Source organism: Sardina pilchardus, chromosome 15, assembly GCF_963854185.1.
Source record: "Sardina pilchardus chromosome 15, fSarPil1.1, whole genome shotgun sequence".
Classification (NCBI taxonomy): domain Eukaryota; kingdom Metazoa; phylum Chordata; class Actinopteri; order Clupeiformes; family Clupeidae; genus Sardina; species Sardina pilchardus.
In genome coordinates, this window is record NC_085008.1 from 26,022,314 (window position 1) to 26,043,669 (window position 21,356).

Genomic DNA, 21,356 nt, shown 5'->3' on the forward strand with positions numbered 1-21,356 from the left:
ACCATGATTAGCTATGCACAGACGCATTTGATAGACATCCGTGGCGCCCAATGAACAGATCTGGGCATTTTTTCAAATACGAGAAAATGAACGTCTGGTTGACAATATCAAATATCCACTATAAAAACAATGACATTTCATATAAAATATGAAAAGCCATAAATATACAAACCATAACACTGTAAGAGAATTCATTGTGTGTAGCATGACATGGTTATGAAGTCAAGCTCAAGTGTACTCTGTGTTCAGAGGGTCATACGCAATCCTTTATAGTGTAAAAGGAAATATTCACAAACAATTGATTTGATAGGACCTATTATGATCAACCACTGTTTTTAATTTTAAATGGACACATTTTGGATCCACGAATGAACTGCATTTGTCTGTTTTGAGATCACATTAACATGTGTCCCTCATTAAACTTTTACAAGGATTCAATTATTTGGGACGCTTTTATTTGGAAAGGCAAATGTTAATGTTTCACCTGCGCCATGTTGTCACCTGAGACGACATCAGCAGAGGACACGACAGATAGATTTGGAGTGGGGGGACAGAAGGATGAGACCATGCACCACCAGGGGAGCAATAGCTCACGTTGAGTGAATAATTAATTTCGGACAGATACAGTAAACCAGAGCCAAGGAGAGAGAAAAATGACCGGGAGGGGTGAGTGGGTGGGAGTGTCGGAGCGCTATATGTGTGAAAGCTTCCGTGGCTCTGACTGCTACACTCTTTTGCACTTTACAAAGTCGTCATCATCACTTTGTTAGCAGTGAGAGCATGAGTGTGGGTTTTACTGCATCTTCGCAATATTGAAATGATTGTTGTTTCCAATAGCAGGTGGCTCATATAATGACAAAACAATTTTCTGGTTGGTTTGGTTTGTCTGTGGGCCTGACCCTGTTGACTGCAGAGGCCCATAAACGTACACGCTAACACATTTGTGAACCCCTGAGTGAATATTTAGAATGATGAGTTACATTTTAATGACTTTGAGTCTGACAGTCTAGAGGGACAGTTAAACATTTAGGTTAGACATTAATGTAAATTTGAGCATTATTCACACTTCACACATACAAACTGTTGATCCACACGACAGCTGCCTAACAGGTTAGAGATATGAAAAGACCATTCAACTCACACACAATGTCAAAAGCGATGACGAAATTACCAGAGCCACTTGAAACTGAGGCACAATGATATAATGATGATAACACCTCCGAGGGGACAAAATGGCTTCCATAAATATTTGTCTAAAAGGGCATGAATGTTTAACCGGACCTATCTGGTTTGCTCTGCTCTCTCAGCTGTGCTACTTGAATATGCAGTCTAGCAGCATGTTTGTACTGCGGTCAGGGTTAGGGCCTTATAAATCATGAAGAGTTTAAAGACAATTTTTTTTTTCAAAGATATATAATCATGCGTAGTCCTGTGGCATGGCCAAAGTTAGACCAAATCCTCTCAATACAGGCTTAAGAAATGACCTTAGAAGAGAGGTCATTGCACACACTACAGCATGTTATGAAAGCTGCTACCACCCAGGTAGGTGCACACACTATTTTACAACTGACACGTCCGAGAAGGGAGTCCCACTTGTGAGGATCCTGTGATCGCAGATGAGAAATGTAGGACTCTTCTTGGGGTTATTCTGGGATGGCATGGTCCGGCCATTTTGAGTCCACTAATAAATTGTGTCCTTGTAACTGTGACTTTTGTGTTTATATTTCCCCTTTCTGGTTGATTACACAGTCGTGGAATGTAAAATGTAGCCCTTGGCCAGCCAGATAGCACATAAACCTTCTCCACCGAAACACAGAGGGCATAAACCAAAAGCTGTGTTTGATATAGACACTGCGCGAGATTTGGGGTTAACATAACCAGTGCCCTGTTCCTTTAGCATGCGCTCCAGTCCACCAAAGTTACTTGGCATGCATTTACCATTCTCCCTGTTTAAAGTCAATGATCTACATTAAAGTACATAAAACAAATAAAATGAGCATACAGATTAGCTGAACACGATACTGAAAGTTGGAGTTCATCATAGCCTTAAAGGGACACTTCACCGATTAGCATTAAGCTTTGTATCTTTAGAAAACCAGTCATGTTTTTGAATGGCCATGCAACATTCCCTCAGTTTACCTTGAGACGGGAGAAATACGGTTTTCAATGTTGGACTTCCTGCTTTCAATGATGTAAAAATCGTCATTTTACATCATTGAAAGCAGGAAGTCCTATATCTTTGTCGAGTAGATGAAACTACAAACACTTTCCTCATTATTCCAAGAGGGGGCGCTAGCGGTGGGACTTCACTTGCAGAAACTAAAATATATAGCCGCCATCTTTTTTGGAAGCGGTCTGTGGAGAAAGCTGATAAGTAACTACGATTTAATATTAAATACTAATTCATTGAATGCTGATATTGAAACTGATAAGGCAAATGGGAATTCTGAAGATCTGTTATGTGAATTTGATGCACGAGATGACCTGTACGAGCTGTAATACAGCACAGAACGTCAAGGCCTCCATCAAGGCCTGCAGCAAGCCTGGACGTCGATTAGGATCATTGGCTGTCGATTAGCCTTTGCCTGGGCTAGCTCCGGCTAGCTCAAACTAGAATGGACTAGCTCTCACAAGGTCAGTTATCCTAATGTTATTCACAAGTTATTGCACAAATAGTATTAGCGATACTAATACTTGTTAAAGGTCGGGTATTCTAGCATATGCTGTCAATTTGCGGGACATTTGACATGGAAATATGTTAATTAACGTCGCGATTTTTTCGCTAATTCCTTTTGAAGACCAGCAACATTGATATATGGCCACAAGATTGAGTACAACATAAAACAATGATCGTTTTAATTTTAGAATCGTTATTAATGCCGAAATGTTACATTAATGAGTCCTTCTGTGTACTTGTATACTTCCTGGTGGGTGCTGGTAAGGCAGTGAAAGGCAGGGAATTCTGGGAGTTGCTGGATTTTATCCACATGACCCAAAAATACATTTTCGGCTTTTTTCTCCCATCTCAGGGGAAAATGAGGGAATGATGCACGACCATTCGAAAATATGACTGGGTTTCTAACAATAAAAAGCTTAATGTAAATGGGTGAAATGCTCCTTTAAACATCTATGAGTCTCAACATAGTCAGAGTTTCTTCCTATAACCGTAGCCATCTGCTCCATAGCTGTGCAGTACGTACACAACACAGGTTACATAATACTCCAGCTGAGAGGGACATGCACCGTAAAACACTAAGGAATATATAGGCTATTCAGGATAGCTTTTATAGAGGGGCTACACATTATCATGAAGTACCTGGAGGCTTATTGCACCTCAATAACCATAAATATTCTGCTCATATTGATTTTCATGCCGCAAAATATTATTGAGGTTTATTTAAATATATTGCAGACATGAAACATGTAGCCTACGGTAACTTTAAAAGCTTTTCGTTTTAAAGATGTAAACATCACCACCATGGTAATGTGTAGGACATGCACTGAAATTAATAATTGAAGTGAACTCTATAGGAAGTACAATACAATCTCGGGTATGAAAGTGAACATGAAAGAGAAAAATCAATCCATATGGGCATGTTAGGGTTTGTCGAGGCTTGTCCTGTGGTGTCTGGAGGTGAACCGGCTTATTCATTTCCATGTTTCCTCTCACAACGCAAACACATGGTCTGCTGTGTCGTGGTGTGAATTGATACCTTGAGACTTGTTAGTTCCCCTACTGAGACAAATACATCACACACGGATGGAAAATGAAGAGAAAGAGGGAGAGAGAGAGAGAGAGAGAAAGAGACAGAGAGAGAGAGAGAAAAAGAAAGATAGAAAGAGATGAAGAAAGAAAGAGAGAGAGCACTGACAATTTGTCACAGTTTGAAACAGGAGCCAGATACATCATCAATACAACAGACACTACCTTTCAACTGGCTGAGAATCTCAGGAAAACAAGTATATCCGCTTTTTATACTATCCTTCACAACAAAACCTAAAATATAAACAAATCAGTCCAGGGAGTAAAGCCCTTGAAATCCCTGCTCATGTTGTTTTTACAAGTATACGTACATCAAAGTCAGTGTTTATCCTTGTGCAAGGCTGAGAATGCTGTGTTCACTGGTAAGTTACCATACAGTTCTGATAACGACGGCCTGACAGGTCACAGAAGTGAATACCATAACACCAAGTCAGCACTCACCACTCCAGCCACGCTGTGATCCTACGCAGTCGAGGGGAATGGAAAGTGTTTACGCTCCTTTCTGACTTCCGTGACATGACGGTGACTCCTTGCGTGGGGAGAGAATGGAGGGTGAGTTGTGTGGCCTTAATGGCAGTGCAAATCAAAGGCTCTGGCCAAAAAAGCTGAGCGGATGTGGCTCGGAGACGATTAAATAAATCAGAGAAAAAGCATCACCGATAAACTACTGCGTGGACCGCTGACCGTTAATGATGACACACAGAACATGAACGAGGCAGGAATTTACCAGCAGGAAGGCAGAGAGCCTGTTATCTTTCTCCAAGAGGGAAATGGAGAAAGGTGATGGACCAGCGTCAGACGTTAACTCTAAGATGTGCACTACTGTTCTAAAGTTTGGAGTCACGTTGAAATCCTTGTTTTCATCATTGATGTTCTAAATGACTGTTGTAGAAAGACATGGCTGATCTTTAATGCAAAGACATAAGTATACAGATGCCCTTTATCAGCAACCATTCCTCCAATGTTCCAAAGGCATTCTGTATACTAATCTGATATAACTTTAAAAGGCTAACTGAGAAAACATTGGAGAACCCTTTTGCAATTATGCAATTAAGCACATAATATAATCTGAAAACTGCTGCCCTGATTTAGATAAAAAATCCAACTGATCTCAGCTGTCTATAATGGAGTGGAATGGACATTTCTAAGCGACCCCAAACTTTTGAACGGCAGTGTATATGCTAACACAGTAGAAAACAAGCCTCTCATCTGGAAATCAATAATCCCAGATATTTTTCCAGTGTCAGCTAATATGTAGCAATACATTTGCTTTTAATTAATTAGTCAATGAAGCTATACGGACTAGTAGGCAGAAATGGGTGAGCATGCCTTTCACACCATCCGACACACTGATGTTGAAAGGCAAGACCAGTATTATTTTTTTCTGTCTGTCAACATTGATCTCAAACAGTATCCTACTTTGACATGTCTATGTTTCTGATCTTATCTGGGCCTGACATGTCTATGTTTCTGATCTTATCTGGGCCAACAGTGCAGAATGCACAGGAAGCCCACATCACCACAGAATATACAGTACATCTCTGCATTGGCTCACAACTCCACAAGTTTGATGGAGAGGCGGAAGAGGCCATGACTCCTGCAGGGTGGACTTCTGAACACTGATGGCTTTCTGTCTTTGATCCCTGGACGTGGAGGGAGATCCTGAGCCGGGCCGTCTGCATGGTGCCGGCGGCATGTTAAGCAGGAACAGAACATCTCATGAGAGGGAGACTCTTTCTGCTCCCCCAAAAATACTAACGCGTCGTCCAGCAGCACTTCTGTGGGGTACTGGCCAAACCCAAAGAAAATCAATGTGTGTGTGTGTGTGTGTGTGTGTGTGTGTGTGTGTGTGTATGTTGGGGACATGCCCAGTGGTGACAGGAAAATGAGCCTAGATGCTGTTTACAGGAATAATGGCTTCCTGAGCCCAGATAGGATCGGCCTCATCTTAAACTGAGGAGATTGTTGATGGAGAGGCCACTGCACTGCTTGCCTCATTAGCTTGATCTTTGGCTAATTAGTTTAAAGACACAAATTAGCCGCACCATTTTTCTTTACTAATCAAAAAACTTTTCAATCACTACTACTCTCCAGTTTAGCTCTAGGGCCTACTTACAGTATATTTCACTGCTCTCTTAATAAGTGCAGATCTACATGCAGAATAAATTTTCTATTCTCTCGTTTTAACAGTGTAGGTCTATATCTCAGTATCCTTTCTGTTGACCTATAGTAACCTTTTCTATACTCTGGTTTTAACATTACTATTCTCTAGTTTTGATCTACTTTAAATAGTATTCTTCTCTATAATATTACTCTCCAGCTTTACCAGACACTTAACAAATCACAAAAAAGGAGGCGGAGGCAGAACTACACAGTAAACATCTTTAATGGGGCCATGCATTACAAGAGTTCACTGGCTAATTGATCCATGTCAGCATTTGATCAAAAGATAGAAATTACTTTAGCAAATGGATTTTGAGTGAGATCTGAGACTGTCTCTTCACCAAACGTCCCATTAAGTGCCAAGCTATAGCAGACTTTACATTTCAAGATAGGGGCATTAGAATTCATTTTGAGAATGTTTACGTGGATACTGGTATCCCAATATTAACCCGATTAAGACAATATTCTGACACTGCCATGTAAACAGCATTTTCTGTTTGCTTGAACCCGTATAAGGTTTTAGAAGGAGTCAGCATGTAAAAGTAGTCACTGTATATCAAAACACTAAACCATCTTCAGTTACTCTCATATCTAGGCACCATAGTGGCTATTCTTTACCCTCACTTAACTCAGAGCTACTGTCTCTCAGAGTTCATAGAGGTACTAGCTACCAACAACTTGCCATAGGACATACAGTAGTTCCGCTTGTCTTTTCAATGTAGCTTTTACGATCGGCTATTACATACTCACACACATGCACACGCTCGACAAGCCTCTTTGACATGGCACGAGCCTCCAACTTCATGCACTATTACAGTTTCATTCATCATATCGCTGCAGGGGATTGCATAGGTTGTTGTTTTTTTTTTTGGGGGGGGGGGGCATCACATAGCTGAACATTAGTTGGTGGCCAGTAGAAAGGGATGAATAAGTTCTAGGAGGCACAATAAAACAAAACAACACTGGATGGAAAGGAGAGGTGGGACTCAACCAGAGCTCGACATTAATGGTTGCCTGGTTGCCCTTGGCTACCAAATTGTTACAGTGGCAACCAGATTTGGTTGGCTTTGGCAACCAAAACCTCATGTCTGGTTGCCAAGCAGGCCATCCCTTTTAAACGTTGAGCCCTGGATCCAACACTTGTTACATCTCACTCCCTCTCCTGCCTGTATCAAGGCAGCTTTCCAGACCCACCAGTGCCAGTGAAAAAGGCTGGTACACGGCGTGGCAGTGAAAGGCTTGAGGAGCACGGCCCTCGTTTCTCAAAGGTCAAACTGGAAATGCTCTTTTTGAAAATGTTAGCCCCTAAAATCTATAACTGACTCAATTCATCAGGATATTCCACTGATGAATGACTCTTCAAGAGAGATCTAGAAAGCTTTTCATCCACATATCTGGATGTGAATGCATTTTACAAACCATACATTTTCAGTTTTCTTTTGGTACAACCCATTTTGTAAATTCAGATGGCAAACAAGTCAATCCAATATACACGAGTATATGTGAACCATCTCCTAAATGCCAACAACTGAAATACAAATAATCTGACCAAAAACTCAGCAACAATCATCAGACATTCAATAACTAATCACCCCTTCCTTGGCTCCAAAATAAATCCCTGCAAGAGCCAAATCATTGCTGTTCACGTATATTGCTGTTCAATAGTCTTATTCCTTGAATCTTAACAAATACATATTAGAGGAATGAGACAACAATGGCGACCCAAAAAGTCCTCATGTCCTGAGATGATTAGAGAAGAAAATGCCTTGTGCTGTAGATGTTATCAGTTGACAAACCACAGCTTCATTGCCTCCACTGCACCCCATGATACACACGACCAAGCGAGAAACAGCTTAATAAATGAGGGCTTCTCGTCATTAACACAAATCCACTTAAGAGAATGACTATGACTCATGACAGTGACAACAAAAGACTAATGGAAGCTCTCAGGCCACACAGCCAATTTAGAGACCCATCTCAGCATCACCTATCTTGCCACGGGGAGGACACAAAACCACACACCAAGTACTGTAGATTGCTAATTCTGATACGGATACTTCCAGTCCTTCATTATGATTGGTTGAAAGCCATGGTAAAACCCAACATAAACCTTTCGCGTTGACCACATTTTATTGTATATTTCTGTGCCGCCATATATTGATACAAAAGTTAAAATTCCTGTGTTGCCTGCCAAACATTCTGATAGAAGAAATGAGCCAATTTCACAGTGTCCAGGTGTCTGGCCTAGTTGATGTTAATGATGCCTTAATTGGCAAGGTAAAACATCTTCCTGTTTCTGTCTTTCCTATAGACTGAGCTGTTCCAGAGGAAGTTAGTTTACACAGTGGCGACATCTTGTGAAATAGGCTAATAGATTTCTTAGCGGAAGAATAGATTGTTACATTTCTCGTTGCTGTGCCTTTATTTACCGTTTATGCAAAGCTATAAGCCCAACAAGGCTGTACAGTAGGTTTCATTTTATGTCGTGTCTAACGTTCCTTAGCTACTCTAGGAACTACAGTGAGGTAACAGTATTATACTAGCATAAGCCAATAGTCACATTGAAATGACAAGGGAAACTAGTTGGACTAAGCTAACCCTTTGGGACCAGGGTGTCAAGTCTAGGCCTTACAGTAACCTTCATTTAAGACAAATGCAACAAAATGCAACAAATGCAAATGCTTCATTTAAAACAAATGCAACACAAATGCAAAATACACAATTTGAGAAAACAGCTAATATCCTAATAGCCCAGTTGTTGTCATTGTTATGTAAAATATGTGAATTAAAGAAGGCATGTATTTGTTTATTGAGAGGAGTTGTTCCCTGATGAGTGCATTCATATGTGCGTAGAAGCTCTTCTCCGGACACGTTCCTCAGGAAAGTGCATAAGGAACATCTATCCAGCAGCAAGATGAAAGCCATCAGGCCCACGCACGTGGGCGGAACTCACTTCTTCTTTGGATGCTGCTCACATCAAATCAAAGAATGACAGAGGATTTGGGGGGGAGGGGGAAAAGAGAGAAAGACAGGGACAGAGAGAGAGGGGGGTGGAGAGAGAGACAGAGAGAGATATTAACAATCAAGGAAAACACTCTAGACAGAAATACATGTTCCTGGGCCAAGGAGGCTCTTGTCGTCACCATTATCATCATAATAATAGTCATCACCACCATCTCATCCTTCCCCAGTACAAGCTACTGTAGGCACACAGCAGAGTGGGGCGGCTGCCAAACTGCCCTGCGGAGGACTAATCTACCATGCTGACTGAGCAACAGTTCAATGAAATATAAATAAATAAACAACACCCCAGAAATTAGCAAAGCTGACAATAAACAATCCCCAAGAGCACTTAAGCGGTTGTAGGTGCAGATAATTAACCTCGCATTTGGAGGAGTGGAGGACACCAACCGCAATCCTTAAACACTGCCAGGAAATGTAATAGGATTTCTTCCCCTACGCCTAACCCCAAACCCATCACTGCACAGTATAGCTTCAGGGAGCGAGTCTCATTGAATGCGTCCATCTTCATTTTCTAGGCAGTCTCTGCAATAGACAGCGTGATAGTTTGGAACAACTGGGAACGGGAAACCAAGCTTCCTGGTCCAGCTCTCAGACCACGCCGAGATGCAGCAGGGTATTCTGAAACACAGATATTTTCCCCTCTGATTTGAAAAATAATTCCATTCACACCGATGCTAAAAAGAGGTGGGGAAGGGTGCCGAACACATTGGGCAAACAGATGGTCAATCAGAGATTTCAAATAAACAAGGGAACATCACCTCACAATGAAATAATGTGGTTTACATGCTCCAGCCTGTTTTCCCAAATCAAAACATATTACATTACAATAAATTTGGCTGACGCTTTTTAACCAAGGAGACTTACAACATAGAATTGCATTAAAAAGCTTAAAAAGTTTACTAACAACAATCCTAGGATAAAATTAAAAAGGTAGAGTGCAGTAAGAATAAGTGCATCAATGACTGCAATTGTCCAGAGGGGGAATGAGGCTCGGAATGACTGCCTCCTTCTTGTCTCGGTCAAGGTTGCCATGGTCGCGGACACCTCAACAGGTACAATTGGTGGTCAGTCAAGGACCAGCAGGACTAGTTGTAAGTAGTGCTATGAGAGATGTTCTCTTAAGAGCTGGGTCTTCAGAAGCTTTTTGAAAATGGAGAGAGATGTCCCTACTCTAGTAGGAACTAGTGCGTTCCACCAACGAGGACCAAAAGATGAAAAAAGTTTGGATTGGCCTGAGCTTGCCGGTGGTAGAGCTAGAAGTCGTTCGTCTGAGGAGCATAACGGTCGTGTGGTAGCATGTTCCTGTATAAGGGCATTCAAGTAGGTGGGGAGACTACTTTGTAGGCAACCGTTAGAGACTTGAATTTGATGCGGGTGGCCAATGGTAGCCAGTGTAGCTGGATGAGCAATGGAGCAACATGCACCCTTTTGGGTTGGTAGAAGACCAAGCGCACCACTGCGTTCTGAATCATCTGAAGGGGGTTTACTGTGTAGGCTGGGAGACCCATCAGGAGGGCATTACAGTAGTCAAGTTGTGAGATGGGTAGCGGGAGTTGGGTAGCATCTTGAGTCAAGTAAGTCCTGATTTTTCAAGTGCGTAAATGCCAAACATAATCACATGAAAACATATTTGTTTTTCCTTACGTGTAAATAAGGCCTCAGGCCAGGTTGATGCTTGGACAAGAAAAGGACCAAGACACACACAGGCGCACACGTAATGCACTCTAAATTTCCACCTCTCTAACACCAAACCACGACAGAGCACAAACAGCCATTTTGTTGTTCAAACTCATTTCCCAAAGGGTGTTAGTAGGTGTTCAGATTGCGAAATAGTAAATGGGACCAATTTCACAGACATTCACAAACCAGCCTGAGCCTGCCCAAAACAAGGCAAACCCAGAGCATTGAGTGGTCAAGGCGTTTAATGCTGGAAACCCCCATGGGGTAGAACCTGAGTCCTGAGACAAACAGCGGCACACATACATGCACACACACACACCACAATAACACCTTGCTGCAGTTTCCAAGGACACTGGGGAGTATAGGGGAATGTTACCCACCCACCCACCCTCCCTCAGGGATAGCGTAGCACAGAGGTAAAATAAATAAATAAATTAAAATAAAATAAAATAAACTCAGACCTGACTGTCAGCTTTGGGCCAAGGCCACTCTGTCTTGATTCAACAGCGGCCTCCTTATTTTCCCAGCAGAGTGGACATAAATAACGAAACACACAGACCAAGAGGGGGACATTCTCAGAGCAGCCGCTTGGAAACAATCAGCAATGGAGGGAGTCTTTTTCCAAAGGTTCCCAAAACCCGTCTTAGTGTGCAACCTAATTAGGAATAACTGTAGAGCCTGATGTAGGCGAAGACAACACACACACACACACTAATGAGGCACTGGCCATCAAAGACAGTCACCTGACCGACCCCCCCCACCCCCCCTGTTAATGTCACTGTACGGGAAGGAACCTTGGTTCCAGTAAAAGGAAGATTTGGAAGCTTCTGAGCAAAGATGAATTACTACCAGATGAAAAGGTCTGAGAGAGCGAGTCAGAGAGAGAAAACGTGTGTGCGGGGGTGGGCTTGTTGTAAAGGAACAAGCGAGAGAGTGCAAGCGAGGAGTGCATGCGTATAAGACAGAATGGTAGAGTTAAAGTGAGTGAGCACAAGAGATAAGGGAACGACTGGAGAAGGAACTGTCAAATAGAGACACAAAAGTGACAAGACTGTCTATCAGTGACACACACACACTTAGTGGGGGAGGTGGTGGTGAGAGGTGTGGAAGCTCACGGGTGGGGGTAGGGATGTGTGAAAGCTCACGTGAGCAATACGTGCAATATGTGGACGAGAGAGAGAGAGAGAGAGAGAGAGAGACTTACAGCAGCAGCAAGGGCTTGGTCCAGGTCATCAATAATGTCCTGCTCGTCCTCCAGGCCCACGGACAAGCGGATGAGGGTGTCGCTGATGCCCAGAACAACCCTCTCCTCTTCAGGCACTGACGCATGGGTCATGATCGCCCTGGGAGACCCAAACAGAACACAGAGTTAAGAAGGCTCTGCAGAGACAGATGTTGCCATGGTGTTAGAACCCACTGTTTGACATTTTGCTGTGTGTGGGGATATAAGATAATACACAGTACCATTTGGAAACCCCCTTTCCAAAGGATTTTCAGCAGTTTATACACATTGCTGAATTTAACATGCAAAGAAAATGAACAGCCACTGAAAAATAACCCAGTGTTTTGCTGCACAACGTGCACTTACTAAGTGTTAACCATTTCTTTCAAAACACTAATGCCCCCTTGTGGCCCAAACACTACAACACATACCTCCAACCACACAGATAGGACTGCTCTTTATTTTGAGAGCAGTGGCTCTACTGTACATTCAGGCCAACTCGGAGTCAAATAACTGACTAGAAATAGCTCAGTTCTGAATTGAGGATTCTTCTGTTTTGAAAATTGAAACCTGATGTGTGATCTCAACACGCCAGAAAATTGCACTCGTGGGGAGTAGTACTGTACTGGTTTGTTCCTTTTAGTGCTACTGTATGTTCTGTGCACACTCAATGACCTATGTGTATGAAATGCGTTAGGCCTATATAAATAAACTTGACTTGAAATAATGAAAACATAATAAATAATAAAAAAAACATGTGTGCAACATGGAGAATACATTAAAACAAGAAAAAAAGAGTTTTGTGTAGTTCTAACCATAAGTTACACAACATGCTGCATCAATATAAAAGCCTCTTCACAAGACAAATGACAAAAACAAGCCAGAGTTAAGAGCACAGCTTCTCCATTCCTTGATTAATTAAATTTATTAAATGGGGGACTCGTTGCTTCTTAGCACACCATAAAACCACTATCAAAGTGTGGTTAATTATTCATGCAATACTTACGGATGCTCGGCCAAACTTTCATAACCTCCAAGGCTTTCAGCGAGTGCAAACAACTAAAGGCGAAACACAGCAAAAAGGGACAATTAGGCTAAATTAGCACTTCAAAGAGCCTTTTGCATGGGCTCAACAATCCAGTCTCAAAATGAACCTGAATTATACCAATATGTGAAAAATGATTTATGTTTGTCCAACTACACCAATTTTGAACAAGTTGGAATACAAAACAAAAGTTGGATGTGCTTGAGGAAGGTCTTTCAAGAGGTCAGCATTAGCAATAGGAAATCTATATTAATCATTTTTGCCAGCTTGCTGACATCAGCAATGTAATAGCTGTCCTTCATGACTGAAATCAAACACAGCCTCCTCGGAAAAAAAACAGAATGCCAAGTTCCGTGTGCCCAATGCCAACTGGCAAATGTGAAGGGCAAAAGGGTTCAACTGCGGGCAAACCTATACACTAATCCAGCGCGAACTTTATGGGCGCTGCCATCTTGAATATCGCCATTACTGCGTGCCTGCGAGTGTGACGAGTGACACTTGTCTGTGCTTTTCAATGAAAGCATCCTGTCAGAGAATGTCTAACAAGAGGACTGCTAATGAATGAAAATGTCAGGTGAAAGGGAACATTGGATCAATGATGTCAGACTGTACCAAAACTTACCAATGAAGGTAATTTATTAACACCATAAGGTATTAAGACGTGTATTAATGACAGCTAACTTCTGCAACAGCCGCCTATGGAACCAACGGGCTAATTTCTTAGCAGCCAGGCACGCAGTAATGGCGGTTTTGTGTTACTTCCGTGTTTCGCTGGATTAGTGTATAAGCCAAGACTGATCTTCATTAAAGAGTCACTTCACCCCATAACTCCACCCACTTCACATTTCTGAAAACGGCTTTCAAAATGGGCGAGACGTTCTGAAATTTGGAGAGAGAGTGCAGCACTGCTGCAACCAATCAACCATGGTGATTTCGTGTCAATCTGGGAATGAGTGCTGCAGACATGGCTTATCACAGGTAGGCTAATCAGGGCAGCAGGTGTTGGGGCGTTTCAGTCCTAATTTGTAACGACCCGGTGACGTAGTGTCGGACTAGAAGTGCAGGACAACGTCAGCATTCCAATAGTATTTTGGACCAACATGCCATGGCATGTTTTCAAACGGTAGTATGCGCGAGAGAGCAAATCTCCAATACAAAATCAGACGAAATGTTACTTTTGTCGAGAAACACGATTTTTGTCAATATTAACCCTGGTAATAGTACAGTTCACCACTTATGAGTATTTTCAATCAATCAACAGCTCAAAAAACCTATTTTAGGGTGCAGTGACCCTTTAACTGAACTGATATTTAGTTCCCCACAGAAAAGAGCAAAGCTATAGGGAGGGAAAGTAATCTCATCGCCACCTGGTGGTTGCGTTCCTAGAGGCTAGCGGGAGTTGATTGGATTTTCTTTTAGAAAAAATATATCTCTGCCCACGATCGGAAGTTAGTTAAATGCCTTCAATATGCTATCCATGTAGGTCAGCTCTATTGCTTCTAGTGGTCATACTTTATTTTTTAGGATCAGTTTAATTGTTTTGAGTTTGTTTGTAACATGGTGATAACGAACTACAGTAGCTAGCTACAGTAGCATTTGACGTCACCAGTTTGGGCGCTCCATCTCCAACTGATCAAAACGGCAATTTGCTTAACTTGCTTATCATATTTTTGTAATAACAGAGAGCGATGTAAACCGCGTGGTAATTACCTTTATGTTGGGATAACTTGTGTTGTGCTCCTACTCACACAAGAGCTGGCAGTAAGTGTGATTGTCTACTAACTAACCAACTAGCTAACAGGCTAATAAACAAACCATGCTAGGTGAGTAACGTCGTCGAAGGGTGTCACGTCACTTGAAGTTGTAGTCCATTTATGAAATGAAACGAGCAATTACGGTTTTTTTAAATAAGGCGAAATAGAGTCTGATATTTTCGCAGTTAGTAGATTATTACAGTATGTCGACTGAAAAATATTTTTGGTGGATAAGATCGCTGGTATAGCTGCGTAGTATTTTTTTGAAAAGTCGGTCTATGGGACTTGACATTGGAGCTGCTTTTCGATAGGAACGCAACCACTTGGGGCGCTGGTTTTCACTTTCCCTCCCTATTAGAGGCCAGAGCTGTACAGCATTCCATTACTTCTTTGGAATGACACCTTACAGAAGAAGTTATCCAATCATAACAAGGGGCCTACATGACATCACACACTAAATACAGATACTTATACTCATATAATACGCATCGTTCATCACTGTGGTACACTATAATAAGGACCGTAGTGTTAGAACAAGAGAGAACTTTCTAGACGCGTGCGTCCCTGTTCACCTTGAGGTTGCTGAGGAAGGTGGTGGCGTGCTCCAGCTTGCCCTTGATGTAGAAGGTGATCATCCCTGGGCAGCCAGTGCACTGCCTCTTCATCAGCTCGTACTGCGGGTGGGAGGGCAGACCTGTGGGGGGGGGGGGCAGCAGAACAGACACGCTCAGCCTCAGTCTCCTTCTATCCAGCAGGCCATACAGCCGATCTACACCGCCCAGTTTACAGCCCGATCTGCTGGAGATTTGGATTTTGCCCTTCAGCTCAGTCTGGAAACCAGGGGGTCAAGGCCGTGTTGATTAGCTTCGGAAAGTTAGCAAGCGCCATTTTCAAGTATGGCGCCTCATGGAGCATTTAGAACCAGCTCCGTGCACGAAAATCTGTGTGGGGCACGAGCTCTCATGCGCGTACATGTTGGGGGACAGGTACCTACAGCCAATCATTACTCCGTGCGACACTCCACTGGACTCAGGTGTGCGTTCCCGAGCAACTTTTTCTGCTTGTTGTTACGCGGCAAGCAAGGTATGTGCATTATCGCCACCGTCTGAACTGGAGGATGACTCTCTTTTTACAGAATGTCCAATAGAAATCAATGTAGGTCCATGCGTCATTTCCAGCTTTGGAACTTTGCGCATGGTCAGAGCCGACTGGCGCTGGATCGGAGCTCCAGTGTTCAATATGGCGTTGACGAAAATTGGCTGGATTTACTAGCCTAGCATCGGCCATTCATTTGTATGGAGGGCGGGACTTAGTCACTCTCTCCAGTTATATATAATAGGTGCGTTTGACTTGACGAAAATCTGCGCAGATCTGACTTGATGTGATGCATGCTGGGTTAAACAGAGTGCATACTGGGACAGACGAAATGCAAACTGGTTAGAAATCATGTCCGACTTCTTGCAGTCGCGGTGGGAGTTACCCCCGTGACATCATGTCACATGTCCATACAAGATCTCGGGAGACTGCGTCTTAGCTCAGCCAGCGCAGTTCAGCGCAGTTCGTTTTTAAGCAACTGCGCTGGCCAAAACCCTCCCCAATGACGTCAGTTCAAAGTTGTGATAGGGCCGTTTGGAAGGAATCTCCCCATGACGAGTATGACAGGTGTCTCGTTCTGCCTCCTTACCCAAGACACTAGAGCGGACCAAGACGAATCAGTTCAACTGCACTAAAACCAACGTCTGGGATGACGCTAGAGCTTGTCCCTGTGATCCATCTTGCTCTGTTCTAGAATCTTTGCTCCTTACGTTAGAATCTGCTAAAATGAACAGAAATCGAACGGATACCTTCTTATTTGTGATTTCTGGAACAGCGGTAGGCTAGCCTACTGAAAACGTGAGGATACTCTGCTATTTTATGCTGTTGGTTAAATATATACACACGGAAAACACTTGATATTTAATTAATGTGCTGCAATGCAGGCCTGTTAACTGTATGACAACAGTGGTTTATTTAAACACATCATATCAATTTATTTCGTCAGTCACCATGCTCATTTTAATGAGCAAGAATAAAAGTTTTACTGTATTTAATACAGAATCCCGCGATATCTACCGCGATATCTACCGCGAGGTCTCCAGCCAGGTCTCTCGCGAGTAACTTCAGGTACGTAAGCTCAGTCAGACTGTCCGGGATGAGCTGCGTGTGCTAGTCGCCCCTCCTGCTAAGACTCTGCAGCTCTCGTTGACGTATGAAGCCAGCCTAAGTCAGCCTAAGTCAGCCGCAGTTCATCGCAAACGCACCTAATACCTCCATGCTGGAAACCTACACATTTCTCCCTCCTGCTTCCTGTCCACGTTTGCTGGAACCAATCACAAACTAGCTTATCCACCAGGCGCAGTCTGGTGATAGCCAGCCTACACAATTTTAACAATAATATTAAAGAATGCCCCCAACCCCTTCTTCCTGCCAAGTGTACATAATTTTAGCATTTCAGTACACCCCCCCCCAATCCCCACCCCCACCCCTCTCAAGCACTGACTCACCAGGGAAGATGACCCTGTCCACCCTGGGGTCAGCCTCCAGGAACTTAGCTGCAGCGAGGGCATTCTTGAAGTGTTGCCTCATCCTAAGGTGGAGGGTCTTCAGGCCCCGGTTGCACAGGTAGCAGTCAAATGGGGACGGCACAGGACCAAGAGCTTTACAAAGAGACAAATACAAAACACACGCATAAATCGCGCACACATGCACTCTTTGCCATGTTTTGAAGCAATGTTGTCTCACTATTTCAGAAGTCAACTGATGCCAACATCAAGTAATAATAATCACTGATAAGAAAATCATTGTTTTTACACTACAGTTCTCAATCACCACACTCACCATTCTGTAAAAACTTCAGTCGCTCATACAAATCCTCCCTGTTAACAGAGACTAGACCCATGACAACATCACTATGACCTGAGGGTTGGGAGAACAAGACACGGTTGTGATTAATGAAAGCTCATGTAGAATTATGTCATTAGGTACAGTACAGTTAGCTAGACAGGTTCAGATAGTAATTGTGCTCACCGTTCATGTACTTTGTCGCAGAGTACATGCAGATATCAGCTCCCAAAGCCAGGGGGCGCTATTGTATAGAGAGAAAACATATGCAGGAGACAACAGGGTGAGAGACAGCCCTAACAAATGTTTAGGATTCAAGGGAAAGTACATGAACCAGGAAGTTATGCACTTATTCAGAAAGTTAAAAGTAAAGGTAAACCAAATAAAAAAAAAAGTCACTACATATTCATTCATATTTTCAGAATACATATTTTTTATTCAACATTATGTTTTCCATAGCTGTTCCATGTTTTTTTCTGACACGCTTCTCCTTTTTCTCCTTAAATATACTCAACCATCCACAGCGGTGGGCCATCCATGTTCTAGGTCTATTTCCAAAATGATTTAAGTCTATGTTTCTGTTTATAATCAATTTGCTCCAAATGTAAGGACTCCCTATTACTAACTACGACTGTTCACTGTACCAACTGCAGTTATATCACCAAACCCCCCCCCCAAAAAAAAACATTTAAAGGGGTACCACCCCAAACTAGTGCTTCTACTGCTATAGTTGTTCATCTATGTGTCATTTCACTTTGAACTGGAGTGCAAATGCCTTGTTAAAAGCCGTACCTGAAAGAAAGCTGACATGAATGTGTTGTCCACAACAACAACAATGTCCTTATTGTGCTGGTGTGCAATCTCAGCACAGGCTTTGATGTCCACAACTTTCATGGTAGGGTTGGTTGGGGTTTCGATCCATACCAGCTACAAAACACAATTAAAAATGCACCTTTATTTATGTACATTCAAGCACAAGTATGTGAGTACAGAAATATCACAGCTCACACCAACACCTACACTAGTACAACTCTCCATGACAAAGCAAGATTTTCCAGGTCAATGTTGCATAGTGATGTCAAAATATCAAATATGACAGCACCAATAAATACCCAGAAAGTATCAAACTTGGAATGATGGGCCTTTCTCAGAAAACATTAACTTCTTTAAGGGGAACTTGGCAAATATTTCAACTTAATAAACCTGTTAGAAATCATTTGGATGATTAAATGACATGTTCCGGTGAAAATTGTGATTTTCCCTGCTCCCGCTAACATCCCCAGGCCTAAAACCAACCTTGCAACATTGGGACTTACCATCCCGGTAAGAGAAGTGAGAAACAGGAGACTCGTTTTATCATGTTTCTTACCTTGTAACATCCACATTGTTCTGCTGAACTTATGCTAACCGTTTCACTAGCTGGTAAACAAATCCATGTGCTTTAATAAGAAATAGCATGCACACTTTCTCCAGGAGAAGGGGAGACATAGCTAGTCCTACCAAGGTGGGCTGTAATCTATCAGGTTTACTGGATGAAAACATGAATGTGAATGTAACATGAAAAACATGCCAAAACCAACTGCTATATCAGCACCGGAGGCTATTTCATGTCAACATTTTTTTAGAACATCATAAAACAAAGATTTATTCTAGACTGGTTGGACTGCAAAGTTAACAGTTCTTCACTCCCATGTAATTTGTACTGTCAACTCATCGTGACTAGTCCAAGGGTGTGGAGATCCAGAGAAAAAAAAAACTCACCTATTGAGGTCTCAAATCTGATAAGTGCATGCCTTAGGTGCTGACTTAAGAATACACTCAGCAGGTGTACATGCCAAGCTGCCATAAAAAAAAAAAAAGAACAAACATAAAAATAAAAGCTCACACAGCTCATCTTACCTTTGTGTTTGGTTTAAGAGCGGATTTTAAAACTTCAGGCTTCGTACAGTCCGCAAAGGAAACGTCCATACCGATTTCAGCAGCTATCCTTCTGAAGTATCGGTTGGTTCCTGTGAACAGTGGCATTTTTGAATAACTATGGGCTTTGACGAGTTTTTAAAAGTACACAAGAAATAAAATGAACAGATAGAAAACTCAAGTCCCCCAATTACAGCCACAGACTAGACCGTATAGTGCTTATCATAATCAGCAGAACTACCACCACCGCCGCTACTCTTGCGTATGAAGTGGGCAGCTCTCACCTCCGTACACATCATTCATGCACACAATCCCATCTCCTGCCTTCAGCATGTGCGTTATCGTCATTGTGGCAGCCAAGCCAGAAGCCAGAGCCATACCTGACAGATTACATCATAAAGTTGTTAGTTTTCCAAATACATTTCAACTGCCATGAATTGGTACATCATTATTATCTCTCTCACACACACACACACACACACACACAAAAAATCATACCTATACAACAGAAAGGATTTTCAATAATAAAACATCATTAAACACTTCAATGGTTAACTTACAGTGTTGAGCGCCATCCAGGGCTGCTACAGCTCTCTCAAGGCAATTCCTAGTGGGGTTTCCACTTCGACTGTATTCAAACCCCTTTGAAATTCACACAAAAGTTTTTTTTAATGGAAAACAATAACTTACATTATCAACCCTTACAGTTACATGTCGTGGGTAATCTATGTAAAGGGTAATGTATATTTCATCTGAAAATTGCATCATCTTACACGTGTATTTTTTTTAATGGGGTGCAACATAGCTGCTTCACTCAACTGAAACTAGAGAATAATCAAACACTAACCATCTTCCGTTTTAGATGAAATTGAGAACACAAACGAAGAAGGCTGACCTGTTGCTTTGATGCCATTAGCGAACATTACATATTTTGCCATGTCATACAACATCCAATCAAAGGCTAACATTACGCATGTTATGATTCACCTCAGTTCACCGCCTTCAATGCAACGTCAATGTTAAACCCATTTCCTCTTTCGCCATGTCTGACTATTTTATCTCGAAATGTATTGAGAGGACGACACAACGCAGCCTAACTTTGTAAAAGATAACACGATAACATAAACACGATAAGAGCCTTTGCACTTCAACTTGAATGCTTCCGCTTTGACCAAAAATACAACTAGCGACACATGCACAACCGTATGCTGCTTTGATGTTAGCGAAATCGTGCCCTCCAATTAAGCTAGCAAACCGTTACACGTTCTTGGGATGTTTTTGGTCAAATACCACAGAACAAGTACATATTGACGATCAATTTAACCGGGCAACTAAAATAGACTTACTGCATGGTTTCCTGGGCCATACTGTTTGAATGTGGTTGACAGAGATATTGGTGGCACAACGGCCATTGACTTCCACTGCTCCGGCTCCTGGCCGACGTGTATGGCATCTGTGGCAAAAGACTTGAATTCATCACGAAATCCGTTTGAAACGTCGTTCTGAGAGTGTGAAGCCATTTGTAAATCCAGATTCAAGCGGCTATATTTCAATTGCCAGTTCCCTGAGATGCCGGTCACGTCGCCACTGTACAGCTATTGTTGAATAACTTAACCTATCTGAAAGCAACGTGTGCATTTAACAGTACCGTCTAGTGACAAGTCCCCTTAATTGACCAATGACTGAATCCATATACATAAAGCATGACATCGATTGGCCCACCCTCAGGGGCGTTTGCACCACGTGATCTTGTTTGCAGAGCACACAGGATGGTGAGAAAGTAAATTGTTAGTAGGCTATGAGACGCAACCAATCAAAAAAATTGAGAACACATCTGATGTAACCAACAGTGTCCGCATTCATAGGTTGGTTTGTTCAGATGTCTTATTGGCATACTGTTTAAAATAT

The 21,356-nt window shown here is 42.3% G+C and overlaps 1 protein-coding gene across 1 annotated transcript; it reads right to left on the reverse strand.

The window, feature by feature from the left end:
- Window positions 1-8,739: 8,739 nt before the first annotated feature.
- LOC134102836 (cystathionine gamma-lyase-like) lies at window positions 8,740-21,089 on the reverse strand. The gene is made up of 12 exons (XM_062557102.1): window positions 20,795-21,089; window positions 20,009-20,090; window positions 19,733-19,828; window positions 19,431-19,540; window positions 18,324-18,458; window positions 17,718-17,775; window positions 17,529-17,606; window positions 17,195-17,347; window positions 15,224-15,345; window positions 12,859-12,911; window positions 11,835-11,973; window positions 8,740-8,893 (listed from the first exon to the last, which is right to left on the reverse strand). Exons 1-12 carry the CDS (start codon window positions 20,966-20,968, stop codon window positions 8,876-8,878), a joined length of 1,218 nt encoding a protein of 405 aa, XP_062413086.1. The 5' UTR covers window positions 20,969-21,089; the 3' UTR covers window positions 8,740-8,875.
- Between the last annotated feature and the right edge of the window lie 267 nt (window positions 21,090-21,356).

Bases quoted from the DNA above. Each gene is read 5' to 3' on its own strand.
- LOC134102836 (XM_062557102.1), bottom strand. From the start codon at position 20,968: ATGGCTTCACACTCTCAGAACGACGTTTCAAACGGATTTCGTGATGAA. The intron at 19,829-20,008 runs GTAAGTTAACCA...GTAATCTGTCAG, and splicing joins CCTGGATGGCGCTCAACACT to GTATGGCTCTGGCTTCTGGC. The intron at 18,459-19,430 runs GTAAGATGAGCT...TGTGTTTTGTAG, and splicing joins CTCTTAAACCAAACACAAAG to CTGGTATGGATCGAAACCCC.